This window comes from Aulonocara stuartgranti (genome assembly GCF_965226115.1).
Source record: "Aulonocara stuartgranti genome assembly, chromosome: 20".
NCBI classification, from domain to species: domain Eukaryota; kingdom Metazoa; phylum Chordata; class Actinopteri; order Cichliformes; family Cichlidae; genus Aulonocara; species Aulonocara stuartgranti.
The window spans coordinates 3,631,190-3,647,262 of NC_138956.1; the positions used below are offsets into that span (position 1 = coordinate 3,631,190).

General features: G+C 41.5%; 1 protein-coding gene across 3 annotated transcripts; it reads right to left on the reverse strand.

Annotated features, from left to right (window-relative positions):
* Positions 1–1,216: 1,216 nt before the first annotated feature.
* On the reverse strand, positions 1,217–14,387 carry larp4aa (La ribonucleoprotein 4Aa). 3 transcript variants are annotated; one of them, XM_082517552.1, is made up of 17 exons: positions 14,316–14,387; positions 11,519–11,636; positions 11,011–11,169; positions 10,197–10,281; positions 9,945–10,081; positions 9,743–9,846; positions 9,533–9,643; positions 9,385–9,438; positions 9,081–9,290; positions 8,289–8,392; positions 8,045–8,086; positions 5,637–5,876; positions 4,978–5,029; positions 4,711–4,869; positions 4,474–4,607; positions 4,178–4,379; positions 1,217–3,838 (listed from the first exon to the last, which is right to left on the reverse strand). In XM_082517552.1, the coding sequence occupies exons 2-17, from the start codon at positions 11,583–11,585 to the stop codon at positions 3,437–3,439; spliced, it is 2,262 nt and encodes a 753-aa protein (XP_082373678.1). In that variant the 5' UTR covers positions 11,586–11,636; positions 14,316–14,387; the 3' UTR covers positions 1,217–3,436. The 3 variants fall into 3 exon arrangements, with proteins under 3 accessions (XP_082373678.1, XP_082373676.1, XP_082373677.1); XM_082517550.1 differs by having other exon boundaries at positions 13,814–14,372; XM_082517551.1 differs by lacking the exon at positions 8,045–8,086 and having other exon boundaries at positions 13,814–14,372.
* Between the last annotated feature and the right edge of the window lie 1,686 nt (positions 14,388–16,073).

Below are 16,073 nucleotides of genomic sequence, written 5' to 3' on the forward strand. Positions count from 1 at the left end.
GTGGTACATACCTCTTCAGAAAAATATGTCAAAATCCCCTATACGTAAACAGAATCAAGAAATTATTGACAAAAACACTTAAAAATTATTTATTGTATCATTATCTCCTAAGAAAATAAAGGCTATAAGAGGCTTTTAGACAAACAAGCAATTAGTTTGTACAAGGTGGGCAGCTTAGGGGGCAAGGCTCTACAGCAGGAGGAAAGCTCCCCCACAAGATATGTGCTAATTTTATTTATTTTTGTTGTTTTCCAGCAATTATGAATCATCATAAGAGTGCATGAAGCCAAATGAAATTTGTCATTCAGGGGGGAGGCAGTGAAAATTTTTTATGGAGTGACACAATACTTATTAACACCACCTGTGGCATTGCAGTGAAAAATCTAGACCCTGTACCAGCTGAAATGCATGAATCCATTCTCTTCCGCTTATCCTTGTTGGGGAGGGGGCTGAAGTCTATCCAAGCTGTCTCAGAGCGAGAGGCAGGGTACACTCTGGACAGGTCGCTAGTTTGCTGCAGGGCTAAGAAAGAGACAACCATTCACACTCATATTCACACCTATGGGCAATTTAGAGTTACCAATTAACCTATTCCCACTAACTGCATGTCTTTGGAATTTGTGAGGAAGCCGGAGTACCTGGAGAGAACCCACGCAAACACGGGAAGAACATGCAAACTCCACACAGAAAGACCCTGGCCTGATGGTGGAACTGAGACCAACAAAATGTCTGATCCACTGGGATTTCCCCCTACAGCCATTTACTGAGAATGGTCTGATAAAATGATATTCACCATGTGGCAGGTCTGTGTCAAAATACCTTGTTGGTGGCAGATTGGCCAGCCAGCTTCGAGCAAATAGTCACTCAAATAACCACTTGCTACAACAGAAGTATGCGGAAGAGCCTCTCTGAACACATTGGACCTTGAAGCAGATGTGCTACAGCAGCAGAAGACCACATTTCTGTCAGCTGAGAAGAGAAGACTGAAGCTGCAATACACACAATTTCACAGTGGAAGACTGGAAAAATGTTGTCTGCTCTTTTTGACTTTAAATGTTTTAAAAACAATAAAATTAAAATAAACAATGTAACAAATGATCAGAGATGCAGGATATTCAGTCTGTAGTTCTATTAACAGCTTGATACACTGAAAGAAAACATATGTTTCGTGTAGGTGCTTAAAACAAAACAACAGTAATAAATGTGACACTGGGAAGCCAAATCAAAATAATTTATTTTTGGTGACATTTCATACAGTTCTAAGATTGTGTCTCAAACACTTGGTTGATTCATGACTACATTTCCATTTGCCACCCCAACCCAAATTAACAGAAAATAACCCAAACATATTTTTTTTTTTGGGGGGGGGGGGGGGGGGGGGGGGGGGGGAGCAAATCCTGTAGGTATTTTTGCAAGCCTGTCAACATCAACCATATGCTTCTAAAATGATTTCACATTACTCATGAGTAAGATTCTTTTTAAAAACAAAGTTAGTGCATTTCTTTAATTATACTAAATCACTAGCTGCTCATACTTATTAATGAAAAAAACTAAACAAAAAACAGCTCCAGTGATTGGATACTCGTTTACTGCATTACTAATCCCAAAGTCAACGCAACAAGTATTTTCTCTCAGCTGACATCTTAATCGGTACAGAAATGTCATATGTGATTTTTTTCATTTTTGCCAATGCGATTTCACACAACTTTGGGGAAACCAGCCTACCAAGATTGGGAGAAAAGCGCTGCATTAGAATTAAAATAAATAAATTTAAGAAAGCAATACATACAGTGAGTCAAACTTCAAATTCTAAGTTAACCTGTTTGTTTTCCAAAACTTAGAAGAAAAACAAAACAAAAGGAAAACAAAACAAAACAGCAAACTCACCCTAAAAGCACAAAACAATCTGGTGGATTGACTGGTCAAAAGCCTCCCTCCGTAAATTCAATACTAGAACAATTACATTCTCCCACACACGTTTCTAGTGAAGGGTTATTACAATATAGCATAGGTTACTACACCTCTACAGCTTTTTCAAAATCCAGTTTCACTGGGCCAAAGAGTTCCCCCAAAGATTACATTAGCAGACCTCATCAATAAAAATCTAAACTTTATCCTAGCACACTATAATCGCAGCCAGCTGGCACGTAGCACGTGAAAATATTCCAATTTCCTTTATATCCACAACTTGGCTGCCTGATAGTAAATAGCTATCATCATTAGCTAACAGCACTCAGTCTATTTTTTTTGACATTATGCCATTGTTAAGAACAAATTCACAGATAAGCTTAACCTGGATATCCCGTGATGATGATGATGATGATGATGTAGAAAAGCCAAACCTTGCCTAAAACCACTGGGCGCACCAAGCAGTCAAATCTTAGCAAAAACCTATTTGTTTTTCCTCATGAAAACACACGATCCCCCCAAAAAACAAAACCCACAACAAAACATGTAAACAGAGAACCTGACTGATAATCAACATGACGATATTCTGAATTCATCGGAACAGTTAAACTCAAAACACGTAAAACTCAACGTGAAAAACTTTGGACCAGGCTAGCAGGTTCACCGTGGCTAACAGCCCAGTGAGCCCCCCCTACAGAGCATCCGGGCTTTGAAGAAAAATCACACATCTGACCGCGGTGCATGTCAACACCTTCTGATAATCTGACGGAGAGCGTTTAAGCCAATCATGAACCAGGATCAAAATACCACCATAGAACACAATTCATTGATATACATTAGAAGACCACATTGTCCCGTTTCAGGACGATTCAGAATCTCTGCTGTAAAAATCAAAATGTTCTCAATATCATTACATCAGTGCGACAGCACCCTGCAGCACTTCAGTCATTTAGCTTAACAATCGATGCATACACAGACATCAGTCAACCCTTCAGTCATACTTGCAAACCTAAGCACACAAGAGAAAAAACAAAACAAAAACTGATGTCTCATTGCGTGTTAGTGATATCTTTGTATATGTACATGACATATATGCATGTTCTTTTTTCTTAGTGCATATTGTTCTTGCAGACCAACATCTATTCTTTAATTAAAAAAAAAAAAGAAAAAAAAAAAAGGTAGAGGGCCATTTACGAGGCCCAGCATCCCACCTTTCCCTAGCGGAGCATGAACGAATCAACAACCTTCAGGTAAGTCACACTTAAATTCTTTTAAGCGTATTTCTGAAGGCCAAAACAACGTTTTTGTTTCTTTTCCAATCACTCGTCAAAGTTCTTCAGGTGTCATTTTGCCCATAAGTCCTGGATGTCAGTCTCATTGCCACTTTAAAAGCCTCTCTTTGGACATGTTCCAGGGGGGTGGGGAAGGTGGCTACCATAATTGTTGTTGCTTTTATGTTATTCATTTTTATATAATTATATATATCCATGTATATATTCATACATCTTTTTCTATTGATATCAAGTTTTTATTTTGGCGATACTGGTGGGATGTTCTGCTCTTTTCCAGTGTGCCTGTATCCTCCCTGCGGGGAGCTGCGTCGGGGTGGTGGAGGACGCCTATGGTCCCGGAACTTGAGGCCCCCGGTGCCCCTGGGACCATTGCTGCGGTGGTAGCCTTGAGAGTCACGTTCACGCGGTGGCCGGCTCTCCTTGCATTCCCATCCCCCCTCCCTGTCGTGGCTTCTCTCGTGCTTGTCTCCAGGACTGCTGCTGGAGCCCGGCTCCTCGGCCTTGTTCACGCGCAATTCACGTAGTGGCTGGCCCGACGCAGTGCTAGAGGTGGCCGGGGTGGCCGGGGCAGGGGATGCAGGGGGAGGGTCCTTGGGTGGCCTTTGACACACTTCGGCGTAGCTGAGTTTACGGGGCTCCTAAACAAAAACAGAAAAAACATTTTTAAGATGGGTAAAACATACACTCATTTACTGAGTTTTAGCACCCTTCCAGTCAAACCCTCAGATCTCATAATCTTGACGCTCATTGGGGTAGGAGTGAAAATTCTGGACTTTTGGTGAGACAAAAGCATGGGGGGTGGGGTTGGGGTGAAATGAGAGAGAGAGAGAAGAAAAAAAGAGTGACAGAGATGAGGGATAGAGCCAAAGCCAGTCAATTCACTACCTCACTTTCCCTCTATGCGCAAAAGATCTCATCATCAGGAAGACAACTGTGCTCATGTGGCGGCAGCAACAACAGGAAAGTCAGATTCTCACCTGTGCAGGGGTGGGAAGAGCGGCTGTCGCAGGGGCAGCCGTGCTGGGTGTGGCTGGTGTGGAAGCAGCAGAGGTCTGAGGCCTGGAGCTAGGCACAGGCTGTGTGGAGGCGGGGTTGCCGGGAGTTTTGACAGGTGTGCGTGGAGTTGGTTTTTGAGTCGTAGGTTCCACCCGTTCGACTCTCTTCTCCTGACGAACAGTACTATCAGGACAAGAGGTTCAGTTAGCAAAGCTAACATTTTAAGTTTTATTGTAAGAACAAAACATGCTCAAATTAAGAGCAGAGACAATCATACCCAGAGGCTGAAGGTCCAAGTGGTTGAGTAGCAGATTTTGCTGCTGCCGGGGCAGGACTTATGACAGCCACAGCTTCCTCTGTGACTTGACCTGAACCTGGACTCGCAGTGGCTTCTTTATTGGCTTGTTCTGCCTATAAAAAGCAAAGTGCATGAATGTTACACTTGTGCAGTCCTCATCTCAACAATGCTTTCTATGCATCATTGTTCAAGAGATTTACAAACTCATTTTCTTACCTTGTCCCTGTACAAACCACGTACTACATCCGACATCCGGTTTTCTAACACTGGCTCCCCCTGTGTGCTGACCACACAGCCCGGAAGAGGAGGGAAGTTGGTAGCAGCCAGGTCAAACTTGGGTGGTGAAACCTTGACCTCTGTTAAGGGTACAGGCCTCTGAGAAAAGGAATTAAAAACAGAGCCAACGGGCAGAAATATCATTACATGGTTCATGGTTTTAAACACAACATACAAGTTTTATGGCCATAGGTAATTGCTGTTTACCGCAATCCTTTCTTCTTCTCGCCTCCTCCGTGTTCCTCTGTAGGTCGTACGTCTGAAATACAAATAAATAAGGTGTGAATAAAGAGTCAAGTCAGTCAAAAGTCATATGCATGCCAAATCCATTAAGCATGCGTCAGTCAATAAGCAAATTTCAATGACATCATTTGATGTTTACATATAAATCAGAAAGAAAATGTTTGAAGCAACAGACAAAAAAAAAAAAAGAACATGTGCAACTAGCTCAAGCACAGATGCTGCTGTTGACACTGGGGACACAGTGAGGCATGCTCCTGGCAGGGAGCAGTACATGAGACTTGCCAAAAAAGCAAAAAAAAAGTTTAGTTTTAGTCTTCAAGTTGATGATTAATGCTGTAAGTGGAATTTTGAACTCCCAAGTTGACTGTTTTGTTTGTTTCATTTACCAAAAAAAAAAAAAAAAAATCAAATCTGAGTAGTACCTACCCACTGAAATGACACTCATGTCTAGGTCTAAAAACCCTTTTACTCATTTAAACTGCATTTAGTTCAAAATATGGCTTTTGGTTAAAGTCAAGTCAACTCTAACCTGCTTAAATCGATGGAAATATCATAACCTATCAAATCTAACCCACGAGCAGCAGCTCTAACAATCGACCAGGTTTGAAACAGATGAGGCTTACCTTCCACGTCCAGCTACCCCACTGTCATCGCTGGCGTCCAATGAGGAAGAGGGGGGTAGATGCGAGAATGCCATGGTCAAGTCAGTGGTTGTCTGGACTGTGTTAGTAGTGGAGACGGCGGCAGTAGCGTTGGGAGCAGGAGGCTGCGGGTTTCGCAGTCCGGTCAGGCTTTCCAGTGGGACCGGTGTTACGGATGCTGAGGTCACGTCGTTTGGCCTCACCTGGGGCTTCACGTGGTTTCTGTTGTCGTGAGGGGAAAGTGAAGATCAAGGTTACTATGCATTTAAAATGCTCTGCATACAAATTGGCAACCAGTGCTTCCTACTGAACTTAATAACTTTCGGTTAAGGTGCTTGGTGCTTTTACACTTAAGTCCACGTAATATAAATTATTCCGTTCAGGATTTATATTTTTACACATTTACCAACTTTTAGTCGTGTATTTTTGCAGTCATAAAATACACAAGACATTATGCTTATGTGTTCCAAGGAAACAGATCTGTGTAATACACATCCAGAGCCTTTGAAAGCAGTTCAGCAGCTGTTACAAGTACATTAATCCAATTTGTTGGCTATAAGATGTTAAACCACTGTAGGGCTGTTCGATATAACTATATATTTCAGATGACGATATAAAAACGTCTATCGTTTCATATTACGCTATTGTTTGTTTTGTGGTGTCGCAAAATGAACTGTTTACAGCAATAGTTTTTCATCGTTTTGATGGTCACTGTAGAATTTCTCTCATATTTAAAATACCCACACTACGGACGGACAACTGCTTTATGCATTTCGTTAGCAACAACAAAGGTAAAACCGCTTGTTTATTTTCCACATAAACCTTTCACAATAAAGCTTAAGATCCTGTTGAGATTTTTCAAAATAAACTGAATCACATGAAATAGTATGCAGAGTGTTCACGGATGAGAAGCTAAAAAGAGCCGTCAGGTGCTAAAAAAATAAATAAAAACCTTAAGACAGGCTTTTCCCAGCAGCACGCCGTGTAATACTCACAAAAATTGTTAAAATTGTGTCAGTTTAAACTCGATTCCAGGTACACGACGCCCAGGTGAAAAACACTTTGTGCAAGTCGAGTTGCCCGAGATTCACAGAAGTTACAGAAAATGTAAAACTTTTGTGATAAATATCGTTGTCGGGACGATAAATGTCTTATATCGGGATATGAGATTTTGGTCATATCGCACAGCCCTAAACCACTGTATGAACTTAAGAGTAAATCTTGTGTTAAAACACTGAAAATCATGCACTGCAATCTGAGGTAATTAGAAGCCTATACACATCATTTCATTTGAAGTCTTCAAAGGAAATAAACTATTTTCTAGTGAAAAGAAGCTAAAACGGTTCAGTCAGTTCAAAGGAAACACTGGTGGCAACCACACTAAACTTGACAGTTTGCAAGGGAAATGGGACAACATGCTGTGTCTTCAGAGTAAACGTAGACATGCAGGTGGTTTTGGACTACAACTGAGGTCATGATTGGCTGAAGCAGCTAAAACTCAGATGTCAGAATTACTGTGTTTGGCTATCTGCAACCAATCATTAACTCACTGAGCAGAGCTGACAACACCCCTGCAAGACCTGCCAGGATTTGTGCCACAAATAAACCTTTTAGATGTTGTATGATTAGCATGATTTCACATAAACTTATCTTCCCACCGGTCTTTGACCCTCAGATCTCATAATCTGAACGCTCATTGGGTTGGGACTGAAATTCCTGACTTTAAAAGTCCACAGGGAGAACAGAGAGAGAGAAAGAAAGAGCAAAGAGAAAAGATGAAGAAAGAGAGAGAACCAAAGTCAGTTCTTCCATCCCTCTTTCCCTCTATGCGCATCATGATCTCATCACTGGGTCTGACTTATGTCTTTGTGAAGCTTCTTTTGAACAAACGTGATGAACACGCTTGAAAAAGTTGTCATCTCTTTGCACAAAAATGCAGTGTATGAATTGATGCTTGACAGCAGAGATGACCTACACTCAACTCCTGTCAGCATTTCTTTGTTACAGCATATGATGACAGTCACGAATGAAAGCAGCACAAATAAAAAGAAAGACTACACATGATGGATAGTTAGTTGTGATGTAGAGAAGCTGTCACATGTAATAATGTAAATGCAAAGAAGGGCAAGATGGCCTTAACTGGAAAAATAAATAAATAAAGCCAGTTGCTCGAAATCAGATTGCAGCCAGCATTTATCAAAGGAAAGACAAATCCAGGACGCTCATAAAAAGGCACCAAACATTTATCACAACTACGAGGATGATTATGGCCATAAAAATCTGCCTGGCAGAAGGCATGGGGCCTGTTATGTATTTAATCATTTGGCTACTGCGGTATGGTAAGAAATGAGGGAAGCAATGAAGCTCATTATATAGTATAACAGTGGTACCTGAAGGCATTTATTACATTCTTTCTTGAATAGAGGGGTACACTGTGGGGAAGTAAAAGAAGACAGGGAGTGATGAGCAGTTCCCTCTTTAACTTTAGACAAACTGTATTACAGAGATGGTCCGATGTTCACTGTTTAACTTCATGCAAACAAGAACACAAGTGATAAAACATTCTAATATGTTTGAGAAAAGAGACCCCCCCCCCAAACAAACAAACAAAAAGCTCACAACAATAATCCTTACCGGCTTCTGTTGAATGGGCGAGAGATATTAAGAGAACTGGAGCTGGTCTTGTAGTGTCCAGCGGAGCCAAATCCATTCACAAAGCTACTGTTGGGAAACGGAGCCTGCTCAAGAGGTGGAAGGGGGCAAAAATAAATTAAAAAGTCAGTATTTACTAATCCTCCTTAAAGCAACACTTTTTTGCATATATCTGTTGTTTAGCTTTCCCCAAGGAGATGAAAATAGGTAAGCTCATTGTAGAGCGGCTTTAGAAAAGAAAAAAAAACAAAAACATCCCAGCCAATTCTTATGCAACATTGTGTATTTATGTCATTGACATTTCAGAAAGCAAAGCATCTGAATTTAAGCATCACAATAAATAAGGAAGCAATAACTAACAAGGGATTCTGCCACAGCTGGCGCGAAACACATTTTTCACGGTTGATTTCCTGCATTATATTTAGGTGCTGAATGCTGGTGATGAACGCAGACAAAAGCCTTTGAGGTGCATGAAGTGTGGCTTTCTGTTTTCTGGGTTTTAATAATCACACAGAACAGACATTAATGCCTGACTGTATTTGGCTATATTTGTAAAGATGCAGTTATTTCGATTAGTGCAAAATAAACTTGGATGATTAGTCGGCAGGTGTGCAATGGTCCCTGAAGTCCTGTGACAAAAACCCCTTCTATAAATAATAAATTAACATTAATAATACACTTTTAAGATTACACTGAATTCGCCCCTTTGACTGTAGATCCTCTGACAGAGGGTTTTAGTTAGTCTCACAGCAGCAAAAGCACAGTCAATCTCACCAGAGGCGTTTCAAAGTACGGTGTGGGCGAAGGTGTCCAGGTGGGAGGTACGATGCCGTAGAGGGGGTACTGCTGCTGGGGGTAGACGTGCTGCATGTAGAGCGGAGAGCTGTACTGGGACTGGCTCTGGGACTGCTGAGCGTACAGGCTGCTGTCCATGCTACGGTAGCCGTTCTTTGCAAAAAATGTGTTGATGGCCTTTATTCTGGCCTGTTGGTATGAATCAGAGGGGAAAATGTGTCAACAGACGTCAAGATGTTTACAGAAGGGCCTTTCCAAAATGTCAGATTTTAATTTAACTCACCATAATGGGTTTTCCCTGAAATGTTTTTACTTCTTCTCTCAAGTACTTGTACGCCTAGGGGGGCAAGAAAAAGAGTCAAACGACTATTAGTGATGCTGGATTTCATCTGAATACTTTAGACATGATGAAGAAGAGTTGAGCTGAGTACCTGTTGAGCATCTGTGTCCGATTGGAATGTGATGTACCAGTTGTTGTTGTGTGCAAACTCGACACTTATAACCTTTGGACAGTTGTCATTTTTGAACAATGACTCCACTTCCTGTGAATTGAATACAATGCATACTCACTTCAAGCATATAACTATGTTTTCAGTGCTTTAATGGCCTGTCAGTCAAACGTTTTTTGTTTTTTTTTTTACCTCAACAGGTGTGGTTTCGGGAACTTCTCTCAAAATGATAATGCACCGCTTGTGATTAGGACGCACTTTCTCCCCTTTCTCATCCACTTGTACCATAGGAGAGGCTGGAAGGAAGAGTGGGTTTAAGAATATTTAAGCTGAGGCAAAAGACCAATCAGTACACACCTTTTTAAACATGAGCCATCCTCAGCTTTTCACTTACATCTCAACACATCCAGAATGAGGTCCATGTCTGTAGTGAGGACTTTAATGCTCTCCATACTGGCAATAGTCCAAATAGGGACAAACTGATCGCTGTCCATCTGGGACATCAGGTACAAATCCTTTGAGAGGTTCTCTCTGAATCAAAATAAATAAATAAATTCACGTAGATTAGCTTCTGCAAACAGTCAAGAGAAAACTATTTTCTAAATTTTGCGCATAAAAAAATTTGCTTTAGGTGTTGGCTTCTTACCTGGAGAAATAATACTCCAGTTCTTTCTTCAGAGACTCTCGCAAATTCTCAGAAGAGATTGGCTGTTCTTCCGTTTTTGAATCCACTGTAAAACATTAAAGAATCAATGGTTAAAAAAAAAAATTGAAATGTTTTCTGTTAAAAAGCATTAATGACATTATTTTTCCAACACAACCTTTTTCTTTTCAAAGACATATGCTGATGTCACATTATAAGCAGTGACTGAAATGACTCCAACAGTGTCAGATTCATCCGTGTCATAAGCGCGACAGGAAAAGTTGGAGTTACTGGAAGAGCGGCTAGATTGAGGTGACTTTTACTCTACTCCATTCAAACTCAGATAAAGGTGTTGTTGTACACATACAGGGTGTACAACAACACCTTTATCTATGACCTTGGGGGGGCATTAGATTGCACAGGTGTAACTAACACAGGGGCCAGTGGTTCCAAGTTTCCACAGTGGAGTATATGCTTAGCAACACAAGTGATTAAGACAGGGTTTTTGTCAGGGTGGTAATTAAATACAAATAACTCTACAGGTTAGGTGTGACCCAGCAGTCTCTCAGTTTAGCCAGTGTTTCATCTGGCTCCCAGACAAATTTCCCTCGTGGAACAAAGAGTTTTGTGAACACGTCTGCATGAAAGTCCTGTATTTTAAGCTGTTGATACATTTTATGGTATCAGATCACTCAATCTGCCACCTCAGTGCATTCAAGCTGTTCATAATTTCCTGTTTTCAGACGTATTGAAAAAAAACACAAATTTTTAGCTGCAGCCTGTGTGTGTGAAGATGACTTCTTGTGTCAAGACTGACCTGAGGTCCCTGTTGTAGACTCAGCGGGGGAAAAGCCCAACTCTGGAGGGTCCATTCCATTTACTGCTATCTCAGCTGTTGCTGTGGAGCTGCTGTTATCCAGGGCCGGGAATCCCACGGTATACTGCTTGCACCCAGCAGACGGAGGCTCAGAATAACCTGTGAACAAGGTAAAGAGTCTGATTCAGAAAGAGCAGTCTATTTCAAACTTACCCACATCTTTGATGGTTTAGCTATTTGTTTGTGTACATGAAAAAAGTTGCGACTTATACAGATGCCATCTAAGAATTTTTTATTTATTTATTTTTTTTAAAGTAGTAAGGCCCCAAAATTATTTTAAAACACCAATAACAACGTTAGGAGTGTTGACTCAAAAAGGGGAAATAATCCCATGAGTAGACATGGGTGTCACAATGTCCAGTTTCCCAAAAAAGCCTTCAAACTTATTTTCCAAACACGTGCTGTAAAGCGCAATAAAATCAGTTTAGCATTCTCTTTCATTTCTTACCCTCATTGAGATCCGAGGGAGACCAATGAGGGTTGCTGGTAACGGTCTCGCTGGGGGCCACGGGCATCTCCTGCCACACCTTGGCATTAGGATTCAAACCAGCACCCTTGAAGGTGACCTTTAAAACAGAAAGAGGAGGATCAATCAAATTTGGTTCTGACAAACACTGAAAGCAGAGTGATGTTTATTTTTGAGCAGAGGTAAGTTGTCAGTTATCTAAATTTTACTGTTGAAATTTAAGAGTTTATATTTAAGCACTGAAATGCACACAACGTTTCATCTGTTTAATGCTTTTAGTGGTTCTTCAAACGTAAGACGCATTCAAATAAGGGCTCTTTTGACTAACAAATGTGTGACCATTTACACATCTGTCACCTGAGTTTTGCTTCTTTTTTTCCCCCGGTTGCTTTTTATTCCTTTTTAAGAAACAGAGTTTTAAATTTTAGACCTCTGCTGCACGTCTCAAGGCATGTTTGCCCTTACTCCAGCAGAGGTTTAAGGAAGGAGGATGCAATCCAAGTTACAGTTAATATTGAACAATCCTTCACACCCTTTTTACCTTGTGCTGGACAGCCATAGGAGCATGTTCAGCAAAAGACTCATTCAACCACAATACACCACAAAAACACCACATGAAATCACCCCTACTATTGGCCAAAAAACTTTATAACTCCCCCTTATGACACTTAGACTGTTATAACTAATACACTGTCTATAATGTTTATAGTATTGTTCTAATATGGCAGTTTGAGTGCCTTAGTTTTATCCAGTTTTGTTTATATTTTATATTTCATTTGTATTTTTCCCCATTTATGTTTTAAGTGTGCATCTGAATGAAAATTACTTCCCTCTGATATTAATAAAATATTTTGATTCTGACACCAGGGGACAACAAAGCCAAACTAAATTATGGTCTTCAACAACACCATAATAGACTAAGAGAGGAGCTGTAGATGGGTCATAGCCAACTACAGCTATGTCTGCTGATTTTCATTGATTAAATTTATACTGATGGCTGGAACATCCCAGTGACACATGTCCCCATAAGGCCTTGTGATCTCCTGTCAACAAAATCAGCCCTTACCCTGTTCACCTCAAGGAGGGGTGACTATAAAACGAACACGTTACATGTTACCTTCACCAGCACAAATTTATTTCCCATGTATGTTATCCACAGATCTGATGTGACTCTCCATACCAAACCGGCTATGGTCTGGCAGAAGAAATCCTGACCCTGCAAAGATCTGTGGCCAAGAATAGATTGCACACTGACACATTAAGATCTACAGACACCGATGTGATCTTGATGTGAGCTAACTGTGGACTGTGCTTTTAATCTTGTGTAAAGTGGATGGCAGCTTCCTGCTAAACTGTCAGATTTACTTCACATTGTCATTCACCACCTGCTAACAGATCCTGGCTCTTTTTTGCAGAAGCACTTGGCCTGACAAGAGCAGCTCCCGGTGGTAGTATGGCTCAGGGCACTTCTCCTCCCCGATCACACAATAAGAACGGGATGTATACCCATAGGAGAGGCCTCTGTGCCATTCAGACAAGCGCGGACATTTATGTGCAGTGCAACTTGACACATGGTTACAATGCACGCTTCTGTGTTACAGGCCACAGCGAGCCAAGCAATGTCAGCTGACTGCGCTGCGCAGCAAAGGCCAGGTATTTGCAACGCATGTCACTGCGCTAGCTAGGTCTGCTAGCACCGCGATTAGCTCACAGATAACGGAGTGAATGAACACTATCATTCGGCCAGTAATTGAAGCATCGTTCACCCGCTAACGGAAAACAACTGATTCGGCGCGTGTCCGCTTCAAATACCACCGCAGTCATCCTAAAGCTCTGTCAAAACTTAACTTACGGGCTAATGATTACTCAGCAAACTACTTAATGAGCTTGCTGGTTACAACGGCTAAGCTACAGTTAGCAGCTATCTGAATGAGCTGCGGTAGAGCTACTGCTATAACCCCCACACACACACCGCCACCATCACCAAGTGTGTAAAAGTAAAGCTTGTACTGGCAGCAAGTAGAGTAAGTAGTCGTGAAAGTCTTTGATTCTGGTCCCGCTTTCTCACATAGTCACAAAACAGTCACGCAAAAACTCACACACATTCACAAACGCGCTCAAAGTTTCATTCTTGATCTTGTTTGAGTTAATTTTAGATGTGTAATAAATAACAAAGCTAATTACGCAGAGGGGGCGTACTGTGCTAACAGGTCTCCCTGTTAGAAAGCGGCAGTCGCTTAGCCAGTAAGCTAACAGGCTAAAGAAGGCCTCACTCACCATGCCGCCTGACCCTCCCTCGCTCCCCAGCGGAGCCTCGTCCTTCCCACCGGTCTTCGGTCCGGGATCAGCCTCCTCCTGCAGCAGCGGCGGCTCTCCGCTCTGGTCTGAACTCATCAGCCGCTCCTGACTCACTTCTACCCCGTCGCGTTCTCCCGGCCCCCTCCTGCCACCACCACCGCCGCCGCTTCTCCCCGAAACGCCGGCTGAGTTCAGCAGTCAGTCTGGTTCTCTCCTACTCGACTCTGGATTGGCTAACCGGCTAGCGGGTATGCTACAGACTGAAGCTAGCGTGCGTATGAATCAACGAAGCGGGCTAACGACTAGCTAGCTCAATGAATCAAGCTCACACGCCGAGAAACTAATGGTACAAACAGTGCCAAACCATGACTCTTCTTAAACGGCGGTCCCCACTGGCGTTTCGTCAAATACTACAGCACACACCGGGTTCGTGAGGCGCATTCCTAACCGGGCGACCGGAGCGGACACTGGGGACACGCACCTTTCCTCAGCGCAGGCACACAGTCCGCCGAAGTCCCGGCTGCCACCGCGAGAACTCGGTGACCTCTACGGCGCTATTTCCTTTTCCGGATTTACACTGTAGTTTTTCTTTAGTAAGAGCACTTACATCGAGACCCAGTCGCTGTCTTTTTTTTTTTCTTTTTTTTTTAAAGAATAAATAAATACAAGAGGTGAAATCCATATAATGTTATTTTTCGGGTACCAGAGAATCTGAACTTATTTTCCTGACTTTAAACCATAAGAAATCCATGACATAAATACATAAATAATAAGACACACACTGGGATACATACCTTTTTTGTGCTGTAGGCCATTTCACCCTTCATGCGTGTTTTCATTATTTCTTATTACTTCTTGTAATAAATGCAGCTTAAATGCAGCACTATGTTGGGCACTGCATAAGCTTTATATACAGGCCACCAGCCTGCTGCAATTCTCTGAAGTATAGGCTTTCAGTTTCAGTTACTGTGCTGATTACATTGTGAAAAGGCAGTTTGTTGATTACCAGCAGGAATAATGAGTGATTTGGGACCTTTTGTGTGGCAGCAACAGAAGTAAAAAGGAGAGCGCTGTGACGTAATCAGATTTCCTGGCACCCTGCTCTAGATGTAATCAGGAACAGATGATTAAAATAAATTTCATTAACCCGAAAATGGGTTGTCAAAGATAGGTAACATTCTATTATGCTGGTAATTAAGGATCCATAATTGGATTATCAACATTGTGAATGAGAATGGCTCCAGTGTTTATGTACCATTCAAAACAAAGCACTCAGGGACTTGGGGTATTTGTGTGCAGCCCCAAACATGTGCTTGACAAAAGACACAGAGACCTGCTAAGATTTTCAGATATCATTACTGAAAAACCCAGAATTTTCTGAATTTTAACCTGAGTTTGACGCACACTACACAGCTTGGTGCAAAGCAGAATGGATCAATGCTCTGACTCATCAGACCAATCAGGATTCTTACAATCTTGCATTTTATCAAATTAGCCTCAGTTTCCTGATCTTAGCTGGCAGGAGTGGCACTCGGTGTGGCCTCCATCTGCTTCAAGTTTTGACATGTTATACATTCAGAGATGCTCTTTCACATATTTGGGTTTTAACTTATAGTTATTTGAGTGACTGTTGCCTTCCTATCAGCTCAAAGCGGCCATTCTCCTCTGACATCAACAAAGCAGTTTCACACAGGGAACTGCTGCTCACTTATATTTTCTCTTTTTCAGACCATTATCTGGAAACCATAGACATGTGATCAGCAATTCTTGACATACACAGCCCCACACAAACAACCACATCACATTTAACCTCCTAGGACCTTGTGTCCACATATGTGGACATCACATTTTGGATTGTCTAGACCTAAAAACACTAATATTTCTCTACAAGTGCCTGATATCCACTTAGGAGGACATTCTACTGCCACTGTTCTATCAAAATTTAAAACAAATGTCCTCATATGTGGATCTCATTTTTGTCAGAAATAAAAATGAGGTTAAAAAAAAAGATCTGGCAATTCTTTGTTTTTACATTCATGAGGTCCCAATATGCCCAAATATCAAAGAAATATTAAAAATGCATGCCATGGAAGAGCTCAAGTCTTAGGAGGTTAAAGTTGCTTCTCTGGCTGATTAGCTATTTATGTTAAAAAGCAGTTAAATGTGTGTACTTAAAAAAGTGGCGAGCGAGTAGGCCAGGGTTCTATAAATCACTATATAAATTTGTTCTTTTCAAGTC

What these genes read in the sequence shown, in the direction of transcription:
- larp4aa (XM_082517550.1), bottom strand. Translation starts at nt 13,930, where the DNA reads ATGAGTTCAGACCAGAGCGGAGAGCCGCCGCTGCTGCAGGAGGAGGCT. An exon ending in GTCTACAACAGGGACCTCAG is followed by an intron (nt 10,282 to 11,010) that starts GTCAGTCTTGAC and finishes AATGTTTTACAG; the next exon opens with TGGATTCAAAAACGGAAGAA. An exon ending in CTCTTCCCACCCCTGCACAG is followed by an intron (nt 3,839 to 4,177) that starts GTGAGAATCTGA and finishes GTTTTTGTTTAG; the next exon opens with GAGCCCCGTAAACTCAGCTA.